The 22,611-nt window shown below is 40.0% G+C and overlaps 1 protein-coding gene across 1 annotated transcript in view; it reads left to right on the forward strand.

Annotated features, from left to right (window-relative positions):
• Positions 1-13,454: 13,454 nt before the first annotated feature.
• Positions 13,455-22,611, forward strand: part of LOC136120396 (zinc finger protein 721-like) — a 48,149-nt gene continuing 38,992 nt past the window's right edge. The window contains 1 exon segment of the mRNA XM_065873809.1: positions 13,455-13,760. Within this exon segment, the coding sequence (XP_065729881.1) occupies positions 13,455-13,760 (306 nt within the window).

Consider the following 22,611-nt stretch of genomic DNA (forward strand, 5'->3'; position numbering starts at 1 on the left):
TTGTAGCTGAATATAACCCCTCAATATGTTTTTTATTTTATTTTATATAATTAAAACTGAATTTTTTTGTAAAAGTTTTTGTAGTTACAAATATTTTACCAACTCTTTGATGCTTTCGTTAGCTAACACATGTTGTTTTTCATTTCCTCAAAGAATATATTGAAGTACCCATTTTATAAATATTCAGAAAAACTTTCAGTTTTCTTCATTTGATCATTATACAATATGAGTCTGTGAATTTTTATCCTGTGAATAGAAGGTCAACTACTTTATCCTCAGGCCATTTTCTTATTTTTAGTTACAGTTTTGTCATGGATCTAATTTCTTACTCATCTGCAAAAGTTTAATCTTGGGTTTTTTTCAGTGCTGTCTTGCCAGTGACCACAAGATCATACCTCTAGTCAAATACTGGGGCAAAATGAATTCAGTTAAGAATTATTACAGGCAGGCTTCCCTGGTGGGGCAGTGGTTAAGAATCCGCCTGCCAATTCAGGGGACATGGGTTCGAGCCCTGGCCTGGGAAGATCCAACATCCCGTGGAGCACCTAAGCCTGTGCACCACAACTACTGAGCCTGTGCTCTAGAGCCCATGAACCACAACTACTGAGCCCACACGCCTAGAGCCCTGCTCAGCAACAAGAGAAGCCCGCACACCACAATGAAGAGTAGCCCTGCTTGCCGCAACTAGAGAAAGCCTGCACGCAGCAAGGAGGACCCAACGCAGCCAAAAATAAATTAAAAAAAAAAAAGAATATGTACATATACAACTGAATCACTTTGCTGTACAGCAGAAATTAACACAATATTGTAAATCAACTATACAATAAAAATTATAAAAAAGATATTACAAATCCTATATGACTGTGGTGTGTAACAGTAACGGTGTTCAAAAGGACTTCTTATAGGAATTTTACTTGTGTTAGAGGATTTGATTGCTGTTCAAGGTAGCAAGAAGTATTGAATGCTTTTAGGCGGTTAACTTTATTTTATCATTGGTGATCATAAATCATTTTCTTGAAAGCAAGAACATTCTCGTGGAGCTAAACTTAATTGCTAAGAAACTTTATTCAATTATGTTAGAAGGGGGGCTGTTGGTCATATATGATTTTTTATTTTATCTTTTATCACTATTAGAGACAGGTTATAAAATACATAGATTCACTTCTTAGTATGCTAGGTAATATTTTTATAATCTCTTTTGTGATATAACCAAGGCCTATAAATTTAGGTAAATTGTGAGACAATAAAAAGCTAGCAAGAGAGAAAGATAGGACTGCTATGCCAGTGAACCCTTCTGAAGGACTATACTCTTTTCTTTAGACATTAATTTTATTGAACTACAGTTGATTTACAATGTTGTATTAACTTCTGCTGTACAGCAAAGTGATTCAGTTATATATACATATATATATTTATTTATATTTATATTTTTTTCAGTTTATTACAGTTTATAATAGGATGTTGAATACAGTACCCTGTGCTATAAAGTAAGACCTTGTTGTTTATCTGTTCTATGTATAATACTTTGCATCTGCTAATTCCAAACTCCCAGTTCATCCCTCCACCATTTCCTCTCCCCCTTGGCAACCATAAGTCTATTCTCTGTGTGAGTCTGTTTCTGTTCCATAGATAAGTTCATTTGTGTCATATTTTAGATTCCACATGTAAGTGATAGCATTTGGTATTTGTCTTTCTCTCCCTGACTTAACTTCACTTAGTGTGATAATCTCTAGGTTCATCCATGTTGTGCAAATGGCATTATTTCATTCTTTTTTATGGCCAAGTAGTAGTCCATTGTATATATTAACCACATCTTCTTTATCCATTCACCTGTCGATGGACATTTAAGCTGATTCCATCTCCTGGCTATTGTGAATAGTGCTGCTGTGAGCATAGGGATAGATGTATCTTTTTAATTTATTTATTTTTGGCTGCATTGGGTCTTTGTTGCTGAGTGCAGGCTTTCTCTAGTTGTGGCGAGTGGGGGCTACTCTTCATGGTGATGCACAGGCTTCTCATCGCAGTGGCTTCTCTTGTTGCGGAGCACGGGCTCTAGGTGCACAGGCTTCAGTAGTTGTGGCACGTGGGCTCAGTAGTTGTGGCTCATGGGCTTAGTTGCTCCGCAGCATGTGGGATCTTCCCAGACCAGGGTTTGAACCCATGTCCCCTGCATTGCCAGGCAGATTCTTAACCACTGTGCCACCAGGGAAGCCCCAGATGTATCTTTTAGAATTGTAGTTTTCTCCAGATATTAGCCTAGGAGTGGGATTGCAGGATCATATAATCTGCATGTTCTTTTTTTAAAATATATTTACTTGGTTGTGCCAGGTTTTAGTTGTGGCAGGCGGGCTCCTTAGTTGCGCTCACAGACTCCTTAGTTGTGGCACGCATGTGGGATATAGTTCCCTGACCAGGGATCGAACCTGGGCCCCCTGCATTGGGAGCATGGAGTCTTTATCCACTGCGCCACCAGGGAAGTCACTCATCTACATATTCTTAATTCAATACACCAGCTCTGGCTTCTCACTACAGGGGGAACAGGTTTTATTAAACTAATGCAAGCACTTGAGATTTCCCTGGTGGCACAATGGTTGGGACTCTGCACTTCCAATTCAATGGGCCTGAGTCCAATCCCTGGTCAGGGAACTAGATCCCACGTGCATGCCACAACTAAGAGTTCGCATGCCACAACTAAGGATCCCATGAGCTGCAACTAAGGAGCCCGCCTGCCACAACTAAGAACCAGCACAACCAAATAAATATTGAAAAAATAAAGTAATAAAATAATGCAGGCACTCACTGAACAAGCACATAACAATAAAAATCTCCAGAAGGAATGGGTCTAGTTCCCAAAGTTGCTACATTATATTTCCTAAACTATCTAGTTTATATCAAAAATATGAGACATGTAAACAAACAGGAAGGTAAACCATACAGTGAGAATAAAGAGCAATTGAAAAGTGACCCAACTCTTAATAAGGAGACCGCAGTAAAATTGCCAGGTGATGTCTCAGCAGAAAACAGGGAAGCCAGAAGGCAGAGGGAAACATTCGAAGTGCGCTAGGAAAAAAGGCTGTCAACCAACAATCCTATATTCAAAACTACCTTCTGAAAAAAGATGGCAAAATAAGGACTCTCTCAGATCAACAAAAAGTGAAAGAATATATTGATAGCCAATTGCCTCACGGGAATTACTGGAGTTCTTCAGGCTGATAGCAAGGGACTCCAGAAGATAATTCATATCAACATAAAGAAACAAAAACACCTGTACAGGTAATTCTGTAACCAGAAAAGGCAGAATCAATACATATTTTCTCTTTTAGCAGATGTCAAAAGTACTGTGTAAAATCCTATGTATGTAATGTGTTACTAGGCCATTATATATAGCAGTGTAATATCTATGTAGTATGTTTGCCATTAAGAAGCACAAAGGTGGGAGTAACTGTACTAGGCTAAGGAGATGACCACTGATTGTACATAAGTGTGAGAAAATATTTCCGGGTTATATCATAAGTTGATATAATCTGCATAACAATAATAACAAAAATGGCAAAAGGGAATAGAGCTTTATATGAGTAATGTTTCCATATATCACTGGAATTATGCTAGCATAAATCTGAGTCTCATTTTTTTAATTAATGCATATATGTTAAATGAGCAACCTCTAAAAAAAATTTAAATGTATACTGGAGATGTCATTTAAAAATGAAAGTGGATGGGCTTTCCTGGTGGCGCAGTGGTTGAGAGTCCGCCTGCTGATGCAGGGGACACGGGTTCATGCCCCCGTCCGGGAAGATCCCACATGCGGCGGAGCGGCTGGGCCCATAAGCCATGGCCGTTGAGCCTACGCGTTCGGAGCCTGTGCTTCACAACGGGAGAGGCCACAGCAGTGAGAGGCCCGCGTACCACAATAAAAAAAAAAAAAAAAAAAAAGAAAGTGGAAACTTGAAAATATTCAACTTAATGTAAAAGAAGTTTATAAAGGAGGCCTTAAGAACTAAAGACAACATGAGAATTGTAGGATACAGAAAGTAAAATGGCAGGTATAATTGCCACTGTGTATTAATACTAAATGTGAGTGGTTTACATAGCCCAAACAGGAGGAAGAGATTGTCATCTCAGATTAAACAAAGAAACCATGATCTAAATATGTGCTATGTAGAGGAAGCACACTTTAGATTCAAAGACACCAACAAATTGAAAATAAAAGCCTGTGATAGATATATCGATATATCTGCCAACAACACCAACATGAAGACTGGAGAGATTATACAAATATTAGGCAAAATTGACTTGAATACAAAAGATATCATTAGGCATATTGAGGGACATTACATCATTCCAACAGGGTCGAACTTTATGGCTTGTATCTAAAACAGAACCTTGAAAAAATGATTATAGCCATTAATAGCTCTACTAGCAGAGAAGGAAGACCTCAAATCAGTACCCTGTATGTACTTCAAGAGACTGAAAAGATGAGGTCTTAAACACAAGGAGAAAAGGAATTAATACAAATTAAAGTAGAAATGAGTGAAACAGGGAATAGTAAAACTGTAGAGAAAACCAATGAAACCAAAAGTGAGTTTGTTACCCTAAAGCTGGGTTTGCCTCTTGGTGGGTGTTCAGCAAAAGACATCCAAGCCAAAGGTGTGGAGAGGAAAGGATTTATTTGCAGCAAGTAAGGAGAACACAGGGATCTTTCCCAAAGCAGTGTCACTCAGAACAGCAAAACTGGAGAACTTCTAAGCTATGGGTACATGCATATTCTGAAGGGGCTTGAGAAGAGGAGAATTCAGCCAGGAATTTGAGCAAAGGTTCACAGAGTCCAAGCTTTAGTTGACTGAAGTCAGGAGGGTCAACACCATCATTCCATCCTTCACTTGGGGGCCTTAGGTCCTGCAGAACTCAAAGACATGTATCAGATTTTTATGTGTACCCTTGAGGAACTAGGACGCTGTTTTATCCCTGACCTATGGTTACTTGATCCTTTTCTTTTGTTCTTACATTCCCTTATTTTGGTTAATTACTGAGATCTATTCAAGGGCAAGCATTCCGGCCAAGCTTAGATGACAAAATGGCTTAGGCCAGAAATGACTTCTTGTCTGTCAAGAAAGTCATGCCTGGTTCTCTTTCTCTAGGGACCCCTTACCCTGTCTTCTTACAAGTTCTTACAAATTGACAAATCTTTAGCTAGATAGATCTAGAGAGAAAGAGGGTATATTCACGTTCATAGAATCGCAAAGAATGAGGGGTATGACTATGGACATTACAGAAATAAAAAGGATTATAAAGGAATTCAATGAACAACTGTATGCCAAAATATAAGATAACTTAGAAGAAATGCATAAATTCCGCAGGAGAAACAAGCAACTGAGACTAACTCGAGACAAAAAGCAAAATCAGAATAGAACTATGAAGTGGTTGAGTTGGTAAACAAAAAACACCCATAAAATAAATCTAGGCTCTACTTTTGTGTAAGTGGCTTCTACACTAAGTTCTCCAAAAATTTTAAAGAAGATTTGTCACTGCATTAGACTGGAGACTCCCCTCCTGGGCCCCTAGCTGAACCAACACACCCCTGCCCCCGAACCCTCACTGGGTCAGGGAGTTCTTTCCCGCTCAGGTTTGAGCTGCCAATAAGGAAACTGAGTTTGGTGCAAGCAAGACAGGCTTTTATTCAATGGCCAGAGAAAGAGAAGGGGGGGGGGGGCTAATGCTCTAAAGACACCTTCTCTCTGATTACAAGTGAGGACGAGCTTTTTATAGAAGTGGGTGGTGACTTCCCTGGCAGCCCAGTGGTTAAGACTTCACCTCCAAGGTAGGGGATGTGGGTTCAGTCCCTGATCCAGGAGCTGAGATCCCACATGCCTCACAGCCAAAAACCAAAACATAAAACAGAAGCAATACTGTAACAAATTCAATAAAGACTTAAAAAATGGTCCACATCAAAAAAAAAAGAAAAAGAAATGGGTGAAGGTGCTTATATGAGGCAGGAGTCTTTTGTCTTCCTGATTCATGGAAATGGGTGGAGATTTCCCAGGATGCAATTCATGCCTCTATTCTGACAGTCTGTGGTGCAGGGGGAGGGTGATATTATTATTACAATGATATGGTAAAGAGCTGTAAAGTGACATTTGTCCCAATTTTGAAGTTCAGTCAGATTATTCTGGATTCTCATCGTTAATGTTTCCTGGGTCTGAGTCCCTACTAACGACTCCATGACCAGCACAGATCACAGGGCGACAGATGATATGTGACAGTCTCCAGAGCAAGTGAACCATACACAGCGTTCGACCTGTGCCAGGCCTTGGGAGAAAAAAAGGACATTCACGTGCGTGCGGAGCAACGCCCCACCAACCTGCCTCAGGGGACTCCGGGTTGGACAGATCGCAATACCCCGCCCCCTTGTCCTGAGTGACAACCTGCGAGAGGAAGCCTGACTCGGCAAAACCACGCTTAGGCGCTGGGATTGAACCTACACTCGCCTGGCACAATGTGGGGAAGAAGAGGGGCTACGGGTGCAGAGCTGCGGAGAGAGGCTCCAGGGTGGAAATTCCTGTGAGAAGTAACGGGACAGGACGCCCGGGGTCTGGGCTTCGGGGGCCAACCCCCTTCCCCCAGCCGGAGGGGACAAAGGTCCGAGCGGTACCCCAAACCCACAAGTATCCCCTGATTCCAACGGTGACCATGAAGAGGCCAGTTCAAAAGATGTCCAGTTCCGACCAGCCCCTCTCCGCGTCTCGGCACCCCAGGGCACCACACTCACCATTTCGAGGTTTCCTAGGTCAGAGTCCCTCCTAACGACTCCAATGACTAGTGCATATATGTGAGGGTCTCCAGAGCCTGGGAAGCTTCCACAGCGTGCTACCTTATGTGTGGTGGGAGAAAGGACTTCTAAGCTGGTCTGAGGGTCGCCCCACCCACCTGCCTGAGGGCCTCCTGGTTGGACAGATTCCAATACTGAATTAAGGATATGCAGATTACGACCTGCTGAATAAGGTGGCACACCCCGTTATTGACCTTAAAAATAAAATGGTCATCTATTTTACCAGTAAAAATAGGTTTATGGGGAAATAGAAAAGGACTGCAGCTCCTGAGTTGCAAGCAAGCTACAACAGAAGCCATAGTCAAGACCAACAAACAAAGCAGAGGAACATTATTTCACTGAGAAAAAGAAGGAAGTTGGGAAGGGTTATTTTAATGGAAACTCCATTGGAGAAAAACAAGAGTTCAGGGTGATGACAGTTTCTCACTGGGTGAGTAGTTGAAGGGGTCGACTTATTGTAGGAGATATAATGTGCATTCTTTTTCTATGTGGCGTATAATGGGTCATTCTTTTGTGATGCAGATTCTATTGCTGGAGTGTGTAATTAAACTGACAATTCCTCCTGTAACTGAGGTGGAGAAGATCTGGGTTAGAGCTCCCCTGATTAACAGATTGAAGAATAAAAACCACATGATCATTTCAATAGATGTAGGAAAAGATTTTGAAAACATTCAACATCCGTCTATGAAAAAAACTTTTCAAAATGGGTGTGCACAGGGAATGTACATCAACATAATACAGACCATACATGACAAACTCACAGCTAATATACTCAATGGTGAAAAGCTGAAAGCATATCCTCTAAGACCAGGAAAAATACAAGGATGCCCACTCTCATCACATTTATTCAAAATAGCATTGGGAGTTGTAGCCACAGCAATCAGACACAAAAAAGAAATAAAAAGAATCCAAACAGAAAAGGAAGAAGTAAAAATGTTGCTGCTTTCAGATGACATGATACTATACGTACCAAATCTAAAGATGCCACCTAAACACTACCAGAGCTCAACAATGAATTCAGTAAAGTTGCAGTATAAGAAAATAATATGCAGAAATCTGTTGCATTTCTATACAGTAAAAACAAACTATCAGAAAGAGAAATGTAGGAAACAATCCAATTTACCATCCCATGAAAAAGAATAAAATACCTAGGAATAAACCTATGTTGTAGGTAAGAAGACCTGTACTTGGAAAACTGTAAGACGCTGATGAAAGAAACTGAAGACAACACAAACAGATGTTAAGATATACTGTGTTCATGGACTGGAAGAATTAATACTGTTAAAATGACCATAACACACAAGGCAATGTACAGATTCAATGCAATTCCTTTCAAAATATCAATGACATTTATCACAGAACAGAAACAAATAATTCTAAAATTTGTTTGGAAACTCTGAATAGCTGAAACAATCTTGAGAAAGAAGAACAGAGCTGGAGGAATCATGCTTCATGACTTCAGACCAAACTACAAATGTACCGTAATCAAACATTATAGCATTGGCACCAAAACATCCACAAAGATCAATGGAAGAGAATAAGAGTCCAGAAAAAAATCCACCCAATTATGGTCAGTTAATCTACAAAAAGGAACAAGAATATACAATGGAGAAAAGAAACTCCCTTCAATAAGTGGTGCCGGGAAAACTGGACAGCTACATGTAAAACAATGAAATTAGAACATTCTCTAACACCATGTACAAAAATAAACTCAAACTGGATTAAAGATCTAAATATAGTGCTTCCCTGGTTGCACAGTGGTTAAGAATCTGCCCACCAATGCAGGGGACACGGGATCAAGCCCTGGTCCAGGAAGATCCCACATGCCATGGAGCAACTACACTACTGAGCCTGCGCTCTAGATCCCGCCAGCCACAACTACTGAGCCTGTATGCCACAATTACTGAATCCCGTGTGCCTAGAGCCCATGCTCCACAAAAGAAGCCACTGCGATGAAAAGCCTGCGCACTACAACGAAGAGTAGCCCCCGCTTACCGCGACTAGAGAAAGCTGGCACGCAGCAATGAAGACCCAAAAGCAGCCAAGAATAAAATTAATTAATTAATTATAAAAATAAATAAATATAAGACAAGAAACCAGAAATCTTCTAGAGGAAAAGACAGGCAGACTTGCACCTAAATCATAGCAATATTTTTTTGGATATGTCTTTGAAATCAAAGGAAATAAAAGCAAAAATAAACAAATTGAACCAAATTAAACTTAAAAGCTGCGACACAGCAAAGGAAACCATGGGCAAAACACAAAGAACACCTACTGAATAGGAGAAAATATTTCCAAATCGTGTGACTGATAAGGGGTTAATAATACCCAAAACACGTAAAAAGTTCACACGACTGGACAATCGATTTAAAACTAGACAAAAGACCTGAATAGACATTTTCCCAAAGAGGGCATTCAGATGGCCAACAGGCACATGAGAAGTTGCTCAATGTCATTAATCATCAGAGAAATGCAAATTAAAACCACAATTAGATGTCACCTCACATCTGTCAGGATGGTTATCACCAAAAAGAAAACAAATAACAAGTGTTGGTGAGGAAGTGGAGAAAGTGAACCCTCCTACACTGTTGGTGGAAATGTAAAGTGTTGCAGGCACTCTGAAAAACAGTATGGAGAGTTCTCAGAAAACTAAGAATAGAACTGCCATATGACCCAGCAATTCCACTCCTGGGTATGTATATCCAGAAAAAACTGGAAACACTAATTCAAAAACATACATGCACCCCAATGTTCACAGCAGCATTATTTACAACTGCCAAGATATGGAAGCAACCTAAGTGTCCATTAACAGGAGAATGGACAAAGAAGATGGGGTATATATATGCAATGAAATACTACTCAACCATAAAGAAAGAATGTATTTTGTGATTTGAAACAACATAGATGGACTTAGAGGGTATTAAGTGAAATAAGTCACACAGAGAAAGACAAATACTGTATGATATCACTTATATGTGGAATCTAAAAAATAAAAAAACCAAGAGGATATAACAAAAAAGACAAAGACTCATAGATACAGAAAGCAAACTAGTGCATACTTGTAGGGACAGGGTAAGGGGGCGAGGCAAGACAGGGGTAGGGAATTAAGAGGTACAAACTATTATGTATAAGATAAATAAGCTACAAGCATATATTGTCCAACATAGGGAATATATTCAGTATTTTATGACTGTAAAATTGTGAATCACTATGTTGTACACCTGTAACTTACATAATAATATATATCAAGTATACTTCAGTAAAATAAACTTCAAGTAAATAAATAAAAATAATGTCAAACACCACCCAGTTCTACAAAAAGTAAACCATTAGTTGATACAGTTGCTGACTTCCAACACACTATGAAATGAATTCAGGGATGAGATCAGAAATGAGGCACCCTGTGCTCTGGGAAAAGTGGAAAAACCGGACGTTAGATAGTTAGACATTGTCAGTAAAAACTTTATGAACCCCAATTTTGCATTTTCCTATACTTAGAAAAGCGCTGAAATCATCAATGAAGGTATCTCTTCCTCATGACTAAAAGTAACCTTCTATTACAAAAATGTGTGCTTGAGTGCACATACCCCTTCTCTAAATCACTGGTATATGGAACTTCAAGCTTACTGTTTGGAGCAGTTCCTCAAAGCTACCTGAGAAGCTGTCTCCTGGGCTACAGTCCTCAGTAAGTCCATAAATAAAACAGAGTCACAGATCTCACATCATGTGTTTTTCTTTCAGTTAACACATGTAATCTCCAATCTGTCATGGATCTAAGAAGAGATATTCCTCTTCTGGTTGTTCAGTTTTTTTCCGGTTGTGAGAATGAGAATAATCACTCAGAGCTGTTTACATACTGGAAGAAAAACCATCCATTCGGTTTTTTTTTTCTTTCTATTTTTCCTTTCTAAGACTATACCACTTTCAATTGATTCTACTGCTAGTGCCCATGGAGTTGGTTTCAGAGTTTTTCTTTTGTGACCAATGTACCTAAATACATCATACTGGGATTTCTACTTTTGAATTTCTTATCCTCATCTTCTAAAAATTTCCTATGCTGAATACCTGTCCAATACCCAAAAGGTATTTTCCATGGGTTATCTTCCATTTTATCATTGCCCTTTGAAGACAGGATTAACACCCAACCTAAAATAAATATGATCAGGTGTTAAGACTGTTGTTGACACATGCATTAAGTTAATAGAAGTAGTATTATACCACAAAAATACTTTTGAAGGAGAGTAGGGCAAGGTTAAGTGGGTTAAGCTGGCTTGTCAAAAGTTAATGTGTTGCCCCTTTAAGGTGTATAGGGGTAGAGCCTACAGGTTTTAAAGGTTTGACCCTCTTCTTACACACTGGCACAGAAAAAGGAACATGAGTAAACCTTCCTAACTTGTTTATCCATTGTGGGCCAGGAAGGGTGACTAGGTATGTAAAGCCAATTAAAAGTCAAATATCAAACTCCCATGTAATTCTTTTTGGCGGCACCATTGTAAATATCATGGTGAATCAGGAAAACATACTCACTAGCACTGTGGACAGCATCAAGTGTTTCCCACACAAATTAGACATTATAAAGGTATAATCTAGAGAACAGTGGAATCAGAAAATACTCCCAATCGTAAAACTCTGAAATACTTTCTCGGTGGAGACATGAAGCCTTCCAGAAAAAAATCAGACTCTCATGGATCTTCATGTGGGACACCAGGGGAAAATCACTTCTATGAAAATGAAAATCAAAAAGTTGATGGTGGTTTGGGGGATGCTCTTGACTTCAAGGGCACCGAATCTGGAAAATAAGCTGGAAGATGGTGTCCTTGAAGTTTCTATGTATCTGTCTCTCTCCCAGTGTGGTGGCTCCAAAATCGGAAGAATGCCTTCTCTGCATCTGCTTTAAAATCACACACAGATGAGCTGTTGGTAAATTCTAACAAGGAACCACAAAGAGGATTGATTCTGGAAAATCTAGGCCCTAACGTTACCCACAGGCAAGGTATCTCCAACTCTAGATTTTTTTTGTCCTATTGCAAGTCTCTCTTCTTAATTCAAATTCTATTCAACAAATACCAGTCAGAAGGAAAGACAAAAAGCAAACAGGAAAATCATAATTTACATAAAAGTGTAGTCTTTGACAACCTTGCCATGCATTAAAATTTATTCCAAGTGTTTAATAGAATGGAAAACTGAAAAAAGCTCCTGTATCCACAAGCCCCCCAGAAAGGACATTTCTCAGTATTTATTTATTTATTTTGGCTGCGTTGGGTCTTCGTGGCTGCGCACGGGCTTTCTCTAGTTGCGGTGAGCAGGGGCTACTCTTCGTTGCAGTGCACAGGCTTCTTATTGCGGTGGCTTCTCTTGCTGCGGAGCCCGGGCTCTAGGTGTGCAGGCTTCCGTAATTGTGGCACGCGGGCTCAGTAGTTGTGCTCGTGGGCTCTAGAGCACAGGCTCAGTAGTTGTGGTGCACGGGCTTCGTTGCCCCGCGGCATGTGGGATTTTCCTGGACCAGGGCTTGAACCCATGTCCCCTGCATTGGCAGATGGATTCTTAACCACTACACCACCACGGAAGCCTGTGAAATAAAAATTCTTAACAACTGGAATGTAACACTGGATTTTTGTTTTCCCCTGAAATTTACCCCTCTTGCCTCTTTGAAAATATTTTATACGGTCTTTCAAGCTCTATTAATTAAGTACATTTTACACTATTGAAAAAAGAAATTTAAATAAGTGAGTAAATCTTTTGAAGGGCACTAACCCAGAGATGGGCAGTTGTTACAGGTTAGCTCGTCCAGAAAAGTTTGAAAAAAAAAAACCCTCCACAAAATGATTCCCCATAGGATGTCTCTTCCAAGAAAAAAAATTGGGAGAAGGGATTTCATACACCTACTTCCAAGTGGTTATTCTCGGCTTTCCCCTCGTGTAAAACATCCACAGACCGCCCCCCTCCCCAGTGCAATCCGCGACTCTGCGCAAATAGGATACATAATTAAAATACTGGGTGTGTTTAAAATACACCACGGGAGACGAATAGTTGATAGATGATGTGAATCGGAGAGGGGAAACTGACTTTGGGAAGGCGGGGAGCGCTCTGGAAATTTCATGAGTTCTTGCCAGCCCTACTAAGAGCTATTCTGCAGGTCGGTTCCATGCCTGGCCACACAGCCTTACACCAAGCCCTTGACCCCTGGAGGACATAAGACCCTCTTGTTCCAGGCAGGACTGGCCTGGGCCACCCTCTTATCTGTACTTGCTGCATCTTGAAACAGAATCAGGAATCCCAGTGCAGGAGGAGCTGCGGAAGACAACTGAGACAATCCCAGGCCAGGAAATGTTGTTTTACCAAGCAAACGTGCCAGGCGGGGACAGGTCCCATCCCACCTCCCACAGGTTGTCACTCAGGCACTAGGGGGCGGGGTATTGAGATCTGTCCAACCAGGCGGCCGCTGAGGCAGGTGGGCGGAGCGGTTCCCCACTCAGGCGTGGACTTCCTTACCTTCTACAGTGGAGGGGTCGCGTGTCTTTCTCGGTTCACTAACCTGTTAACTCTCGCGTACCTTCTGTTGCCCTGTGTTCTGCACTAGTCCTTGCAGTCGTTAGGAGGGACTCAGACAGACCCAGGAAACCTCGAAATGGTGAGTGTGCTAAGCCGGGCTGTGGACGCTGCGAAGGGACTGGTCGCAACCGGCCGAAACCGGCCATCTTTCTTGACCCGGTCACTTCGCGGTCAACTCCGGAGTCTGCGGATACGCGGGGGGCGCTGCTCGGACCTCAGTCCCCTCCGGGTCTCAGTGGTGGGGTTGGCCCGGCAGCTCGGACCCCGGGCGTCCTGTCCGGTCACTTCGCTGCAGGAACTTTTGCCCCGGAGCCTCACCCGGCTGCTCTGCAGCCGCTCTTCTCCCCCCAGATTGTGTGGTGACCTCAGGCACAGTCTTCAGGTGACAATTGGGACTCGTTCTCCAGGGTTCGGTCGTGGGATTAGCTGTGGTCTGAGGGGTCTCAGCCTTTCCTTTCTGCCCCAGGGGGCACCCGTTTTGATAGGGATAGAATAGAATAGTTACACTGGTAGTTGTAGAAGTCCCAGTAGGGGATTGTAAATAGAGAGGGAAACCTAGGGAACTTTGGGAGACCACTGTAACTTATTGATCGCTCAAGAAAGCTATCGGAAATGTGGAACCAAGCAGGCCTCCTTAAGTATAAAGCCATAAATAAAAGCATGAGATATGCCCCAGATCATTAAGTGAAAGAAAAAATGAGGCCTGCGTTCCGCTGGTCGAGTTCAGCAAGGTAATGATCCTTAACACCAAGGACAGGAATTTTAAGAGAAATGTGACATTCCAAAGTAGGAGACCCTCATTATATGGAGACTTGAGACGATACAACATACTTTAGTGTATGTTACCACCTTTCTCCTGATTTGAATAAGCTCTATGACAGTCCTAGTTTGACTTCATAGGGTCAGACACTCTCCTATGTCATAGGAAGGAGGAGCTAGTGACCTAAGCCTGACTTCTACCCGAAGAATGAGGAAGAAGGCAGTCTTTTTCCCCTTCCCCACTTTCCTTTGACTATAAAAATATAGCCCGGTTAATCCTCAGGGCAGAGCCCCCCTGCCTGCTTGCGTCTCTTGCAAGCGTCCTATATTAATAAATCTACCTCTTGCCTATCTCTTTGCCTCTTGCTGAATTCCTTCTGCACTGTGACACAAAGAACTCGAGCCTCAGTAAGTCCAACACCAGGTGAGTGATTCTAATTAAAAGACCATAGGTTCAAGTCCCAATCTGGGTTTAGGCAGGGTTCGAGTCCCGGCACGTGGGTTCAAGTCCCCTCTGACTTACACGGTTTCATTTTTTCTCTGAGTTTTCCAAACGTTTGGGAAGCAGAATTTCAAAGACCTTAGCCCCCCAGAGGAGCTCTTTGTAGGGCTGGCAATAAATCATTAAATTTCCAGATCGCTTCCCTCATTCCCAAAGTCAGTTTCGCCTCTCCGATTCAAATTACCTATCATCTATTCGTCTCCGCAGTGCATTTCAAACAAATATTTTAATTGTTTATCCTATTTCCTTAGTGACGTGGATGGTATTTTTTGGGGGGGCGGGGGGTGGTCTGTGGATATTTTACAAGAGCAGAAGCCGACAATGACCATTTGGAAGTGGGTTGTATGAAGTCCTTTCTTCTGATTTTTTTACTGGAAACAGATATCCTATAGGAAGTCCTTTCGTGGAGGTTTTTTTTGAACTTTTATGGACGATCTACCCTGCCCATTCCTAGGTTAGTCCCCTTCAAAAGATTTACTCGCTTATTTAAGTTTCTTTCTTCAATAGTGTAAAATAGAGCTTCAAGGTCCATATAAAATATTTCCAAAGAGGTAAATGAGGTGAATTTCAGGGGGAAAAAAATTCCAGTATTACATTCCATTTGTTAAGAATTTTTTGCTTTTATTCAGTCCCTGAGGAAGTGTGGTTAAGTTTTTGTGGCCTCTCCTTTACTTTTGGTGGATTTCAAATGAAGTTCCAAGATTTAGACTTGTAGAGAAGAAGTATTCAAGCGTGATTAATTATGTAGTAAATGAAATTGCCTTGGGAGTAATTGACTGACATTTTTTTTCTGAAAAGGAATAGATATTTGGGGTTTCCTGGTGAACTAGTAGAAGTGGCTTATAATTTTCTTCTCTCATTTCCACATAAACACTGGATTTGAGTGATTTTGCTGAATTGTTCAAACAGGGTTTGTGTATTTAAAGTATCAGTGGTGGTGGAGAGCACCTGTAGCTGGGAGCAGAGCCTGAGGTCAGTGTCTTCAGGCCAAGGCCCCCTTTGAGCCTGCGAGGGGAAGTACTTGAAGGCCCTCCTATACTTGGAATCATACAGTATATAGCTCTGCCAGATTGGCTTCTTTCCGGTAGCAATATACTTTTGAGCTTTGCTTCATGTGTTTTCATAGCTTGATACTTTATTCCTTTTTATTCATCATATGGATATACCACTGACTATTTGACTCTTGCAAGATATCTTGCTTACCTGTTGACTCATGCCAGTTATGAATAAAGCCCCTACAGGTATTTGTGTATGAGTTTTGTGTGAATATGAGTTGATCTCATTTGGACAAATAACAAGGAGTGTGATTGCTGGGTCTTAATATACATACTAAGAGTATATTTTGTTTTGAAAGAGAGCTCCTGTCTTCCTTTGTAGGGGTACCAAGTTCCATTCCCCCCAGCAATGAATGAGGATTACCTTCACATCCATTTGGTGTTTTGCATTTTAGTTATTAAATAGGTGTGTAGTGATAGCCCGTTTTATTTGCAATTTCCCACTGACATTTGACATTGAGCATGTTTTCATATTTCCAGTTTCCCTTCTATATATCTTTTTTGGGGAGCTGTTTGTTCAGATCTTTTGCCCATTTTCAATTGGATTATTTATCTTCTTACTATTGAGTTTTAATAGTTCCTGGATATTTTGAATACCAGTTATTTATCACATAAGTGGTTTGCAAATATTAATATTTTTTCATATCCTGTGACTTGGCTTTTCATTCCCTTAACACTGCCTTTCTGAGAGGAGACGTTTTTTATTTTAATGAAGTGAAATTATCCTTTTTCTCTTTTACAGACCTTGTGTTTGTTGTTATATTTGAAAATTCATCACCAAACCCAAAGTGACCTAGATTTCCTTCCATGATATTTTCGAGGAGTTTATTACTTTTGCATTTTACATTTAGATCTGTGATGTGTTTTGAGGCTTTTTTTGTAAAACGTGTAAGTGTTTACATTTGCTTTGTGTGTGTGTGTGTGTGTTTGTGAATATCCATTATTTACAGCACTATTTGTTTAAAAGATATTCTTTTCATTTGAATTGCCTTTCCTTCTTTGTCCAAGTTCAGTGTGGGTCTACAGGAAAACAGTTGATTATCTTTCAATCTTGAGATATGTCTTCTATTTTTTTAATAAATTTATTTATGTTATTTATTTATTTGGCTGCTTTGGGTTTTCGTTGCTGCGCGTGGGCTTCTCCCTAGTTGTGGCGAGCGAGGGCTACTCTGCGTTGCGGTGCGTGGTCTTCTCATTGCGGTGACTTCTCTTGTTGTGGAGCACGGGCTCTAGACGTGCAGGTTTCAGTAGTTGTGGCACGTTGGCTCAGTAGTTGTGGCTCACAGGCTCTAGAGCGCAGGCTCAGTAGTTGTGGCACACGGGCTTAGCTGCTCCACGACATGTGGGATCTTCCCAGACCTGGGCTCAAACCCGTGTCCCCTGCACTGGCAGGTACCTTCTTAACCACTGCGCCACCAGGGAAGCCCAGGATATGCCCTCTTAATTCCAAGAGTTATCTGTTGTTGGAGAATCTTTAAGATGTTTCACAGAGATAATTATGTCCTAGAGACCAAATATTTGAATTTACCTACAGGATACATGAATATGTTCTTTTTCAGGAAGTAGAAGTTCCCTCTATTACTTGTTTGTGATTAAAAATGGATGCTGTATTTTACCAAATCCTTTGAAATTTTCATTTCCCCCTTTGTTCTTTTCTGATATTTCCTTTTACCCTCTGTCTTCCCTTATAGGCATATTGATTAGATGTTTATCAGTGTTATTAATCTTGTCAAAGAACTAGCTTAAAAGTTTTTTTCTCCTTCAATTACCCACAATTACATTAATTTCCTTTCTGATTTTTATAACTTTATTTTGCTTATTTTGTGATTATATCGTCTTCTCTTTATTGTTTTTTTTTTTTTTTTTGTGGTACGCGGGCCTCTCACTGTTGTGGCCTCTCCCGTTGCGGAGCACAGGCTCCGGACGCGCAGGCTCAGTGGCCATGGCTCACGGGCCCAGCCACTCCACGGCATGTGGGATCTTCCCGGACCGGGGCATGAACCCATGTCCCCTGCATCGGCAGGTGGATTCTCAACCACTGCACCACCAGGGAAGCCCTCTTTATTGTTTCTTAAGGTAGATGCTTGTGTTGTTGTTTACAGACCTTTTTTCCCAGTTGATGATGACATAAATTTCTCTGTAGGCACTGCTTTTGCTGCATGCCACAATTTAGCTCAAAACAAATCTTAATTTCTCTTGAGACTTCTTCTTTGATCCCATGTATTACTTAAAAATATGTTGTTGAACCTTTGTGTGTTAGGGGTTTTTCCAAATCTCTTGCTTGTATTGATTGCTAGATGAATGCCTTTGAGTTCTAGGAGCATGGTTTGTATGATTTTTCTTCTTTCAGATTTGTTAAGGTATGCTTTATGTCCCAGAAAGTGTTCGGTCTGGTTGAATGTTTCATATGAATTTTAGAAGAATGCGTTTTCAGCTCTTGTTGCATGAAGTGCAATTACATTTAGTTATTTCATAGTATTCTTCAAAGCAAGTCTGTCCTTCCTGATTTTCTGCCTGCTGTTGTATACAGCTTATGAGAAGGGGGTGTTGATGTATGACTATAATAATGGATTTATGTATTCCTCCCTGCATTCTTCATGTCTTGCCTTATGTATTTTGCCGCTTTGTTGCTATGTATGTACACATGAAGGACTGTTATGCCTTCTTGCAGAATGGACCTTTTTGTCATTATGTAAAGTCCTTTCTACCTCTGAGTTTTCCTTGGTCTGAAATCTGCATTCTCTAAAGTTCATATACGAGTGCCAGCATTCTTTTGGTTAGTTTTGGCATGGTGTATTTATCCCCATTGCTTTATTTCTCATCTACCAGTGCCTTCATATTTAAAATGAGTTTTTGGTAGACTACATATAATTGTAATTTTAAAAATCACATATTACGATATCAGAAAGGGAAAGTAAAAAAAAAACAGTATGCACTGAAAAAAATAAAATACTTTGGAATAAACCTGACCAAGGAGGTGAAAGAGATATGTTGAGCACCATAAAACATTGATAAAGGAAATTGAACTGAATCAAAAAATAGAAAGCTGGGCTTCCCTGGTGGTGCAATGGTTAAGAATCCGCCTGCCGATGCAGGGGACACGGGTTTGAGCCCTGGTCTGGGAAGATCCCACATGCCATGGAGCAACTTAGTCCATGTGCCACAACTACTGAGCCTGCAGTCTACAGCCTGCACGCCTAGAGCCCGTGCTCCTCAACAAGAGAAGCAACCACACTGAGAAGCCTGCACACCACAACAAAGAGTAGCCCCCGCTCGACACAACTAAAGAAAGCTCGCGTGCAGCAATGAAGACCCAATACAGCCAAAAATAAATAAATAAGTTTATTTTTTAAAAAATGGAAAGCTAACCCATACTCTTGGATTGGAGGAATTATTTTTGTTAAAATGGACATAGTACCCAAAGTAATCTACAGATTTAATGTGATCCCTATCAAATTACTCATGACATTTTTCACAGAACTAGAACAAATAATCCTAAAAGGTATATGGAACTGTAAAAGACCCAGAATTGCCAAAGCAATTCTGAGGAAAAAGAAAAAAGCCAAAGGCATAACCCTCCCAGATTTCAGACAATAATACAAAGTTAAAGTTGTCAAAACAGTGTGATACTGCCACAAAACCAGAAATATAGACTCAATGGAACAGAATAGAGAGGCCAGAAATAGACCCACACACCAATGGTCAATTAATCTTTGACAAAGGAGACAAGAATATACAATGGGGAAAAGAAGGTCTCTTCAGCAAGTGGTGTTGGGAAAGTTGGACTGCCTCATGTAAATCAATGAAGTTAGAACACACCCTCACACCATATACAAAAATATACTCGAAATGGCTTAAAGACTTAAATGTAAGACATGACATCATAAAATTCATAGAAGAGAACATAGACAAAACATTCTCTGATATAAATTATACCAATGTTTTCTCAGGTTGGTCTCTCAAGACAATAGAAATAAAAGTAAAAATAAACAAATGGGTCCCAAACAACGTATAAGCTTTTGTACAGCAAAGGAAACCATAAACAAAATGAAAACACAACCTACGTACTAGGAGAAAATATTTGTCAATGATGCCACCAACAGGGGCTTAATTTCTAAAATATACAAATAGCACATACTATCCAATAACAAAAAAGACAACCCAATAAAAAATGGGCAGAAGACCTAAATAGACATATCTCCAAAGAAGACATACATATGGCCAATAGGCACATGAAAAGATGTTCAGCATTGCTAATTGTTAGAGAAATGCAAATCAAAACTGCAGTGAGGTGCCCACCTCACATTGGTCAGAATGGCCATCATTAAAAGTCTGCAAATAACAAATGCTAGAGAGGGAGTGGAGAAAACGGAGCCCTTTTGTACTGTTGGAAGGAATGTAGATTGGTGCATCTTCTTTGGAAAACAGTATGGAGGTTCCCCAAAACACTAGAGTTGCCATATCATCCAGAAATCCCAGTCCTAGGTATATATCCAGAGAAAACGAATTCAAAATGATACAGGCACCCAAATGTTCATAGCAGCACTATTTACAGCAACCAAGACATGGAAACAACCTACATGTCCATTGGCAGATGAATGGATAAAGAAGATGTAGTATATATATTCAGTGGAATACTACTCAGCCATTAAAGGTGAAATAATGCCATTTGCAGCAACATGGATAGATGTACAGATTATCATACTACATGAAGTAAGTCAGATGGAGAAAGAGAAATACCATATGATATCACTTATATGTGATATCTAAAATATGTCACAAATGAACTTATTTTCAAAACAAAAACAGACAGACATCAAAATGAAAGTTATGGTTACCAAAGGGGAAAGGGGGTAGGGGGGAGATAAATTAGGAGTTTGGAATTAGCAGAAACAAGCTATTATATATAAAATAGATAAACAACAAGGTCCTATTGTATAGCACAAGGTACTGTAAAATCCTGTAGAAAACCTTAATGGAAAAGAATATGAAAAAGAATATATATATATAAATATATATATATATATCTGAATCACTTTTCTGTACACCAGAACCTAACACAACTTTGTAAATCATCTATACTTCAATAAAAGTGAATAAGTAAATCTGATATTACTGTAATTTTCTTTCATTTGTATTGAGACCATTGTTGACTGAAATGGTGACTAATATGGTTGGATTAATATCTAACACTTTTTACTCTATTTGTTGCCCTTATTTTTTCATTTGTCTTTTCTCTTTTTTCTACCTTCTCTGGATTTAACTGAGCATTTTGTCTGATTCTTCCTTTTTTCCATTCTTAACCTATACCTTTGTAAAGAACTTTTTTAGTGGTTGCCCTTGAGTTTTCAGTATACATTTAGAACTAACCCACATCAGTCTGCAACTTAATGCAGTACCTCTTAAGTTGCAGTACAACTTAATGCAGTGGTTGTTCAGGTACCTCATACCACACTATTCCCATTTCCCCTCCTCTGTCCCTATTGATATGGCTGTCATTTATTTCACTTATCCACAAGGTTATCATTATCAATGTCATTCTTGCTAATATGATTTTAGACAAAGTGTCATCTATTATAAAAGAAATATAAAAGATGTTTACCTTTATTTATTCCTCTTTTAATTCCCCTACGTAATTTACATTCTTTCTGATGAATTTTAATGTCTTTCAAAGTTGGCATACTACTGACAAGTTCCATCAATTTTTGTCTCAAAATGGCCTTCTATTTTTTAAGGATAATTGTGCTTCCTAACAGAATTCTAGGACACTGGTTTTTTTTTTAATTTCAAAACTTTAAATGTTTCAATCCACTTAGTTCTTTCATATATACGTATGTATATAATTATTATTATTGGTTTTTTTTCCTGAAAAGAAGTCCAGTTTGATTCTAATCTTTATTTCTCTATACCTAAAGTGTACCTCTGGCTTCTTACAATATATATTCTCTTTGCCTTTGTTTTTCTCTCTACTTTAAATATAATATACTTTGGTCTCCATTTTAGGTGTTTTCATTTTTATTGTTCACTGAGCCTCATGGATCTATGGGTGTTGTCTATCATTAATATTAGGAACATCTCAGTGGTCGTTACTTATTTCTGTCTCTCTTTTCCTTCAATTATTTTCATTATATGTATCTTAAATCTTCTGTTAAAGAAGGTCATGCCAGAGTTCATGGATACTGTGTTCTTTCTTTTTTGATCCTTTTTGTCTTTGTGTTAGACTACAGTGAAACAGTTTTTTTGGGTACCGGCCTTAAGAACAGAATCTTTGGGGCATATTTAAAAAATGTCTTTCTGGGCTTCCGTGGTGGTGCAGTCGTTGAAAGTCCGCCTGCCGATGCAGGGGACGCGGGTTTGTGCCCTGGTCAGGGAGGATCCCACATGCTGCAGAGTGGCTGGGCCTGTGAGCCATGGCCGCTGAGCCTGCGCGTCCGGAGCCTGTGCTCCGCAACGGGAGAGGCCACAAAAGTGAGAGGCCTGCGTACCGCAAAAAAAAAAAAAAAAAAAAAAGTCTTTTCTCTTTCTCAGTTTTAGGGCACCAGTTTACCCTTTGAAGTCAGTGCTCTCATGGCTCTGGGAGGACTTCTTTATTTCAAGCTTTTTCATTCTCTTCTTGTGAGATGGAGAATCACAACTTCTAATTTCATAAATCCCAGACTAGATTTTCACTTAGCAGTTGCAATACTGGCTGCTTGGAAAACTCCTGTTCCTGAAATATCAGGATGGAGACTTTATGTTCTTTTGGAGGAAGCCAATGATGAAACCCGTACATAATTTATAATCATGGGAAAATTCACCATCAAAGTGTTACAGACTTTGGTGAGCTCCCTTGTAAACTGTAGCTCTTAACATGTTCCTTGAGGGCAGTAAGACCCAGAGTATACTGTTATGGTGTGAAGAGAAAGAGTTTTTTGGGG

The sequence above is a fragment of the Phocoena phocoena genome, chromosome 3 (genome assembly GCF_963924675.1).
Source record: "Phocoena phocoena chromosome 3, mPhoPho1.1, whole genome shotgun sequence".
NCBI lineage: Eukaryota > Metazoa > Chordata > Mammalia > Artiodactyla > Phocoenidae > Phocoena > Phocoena phocoena.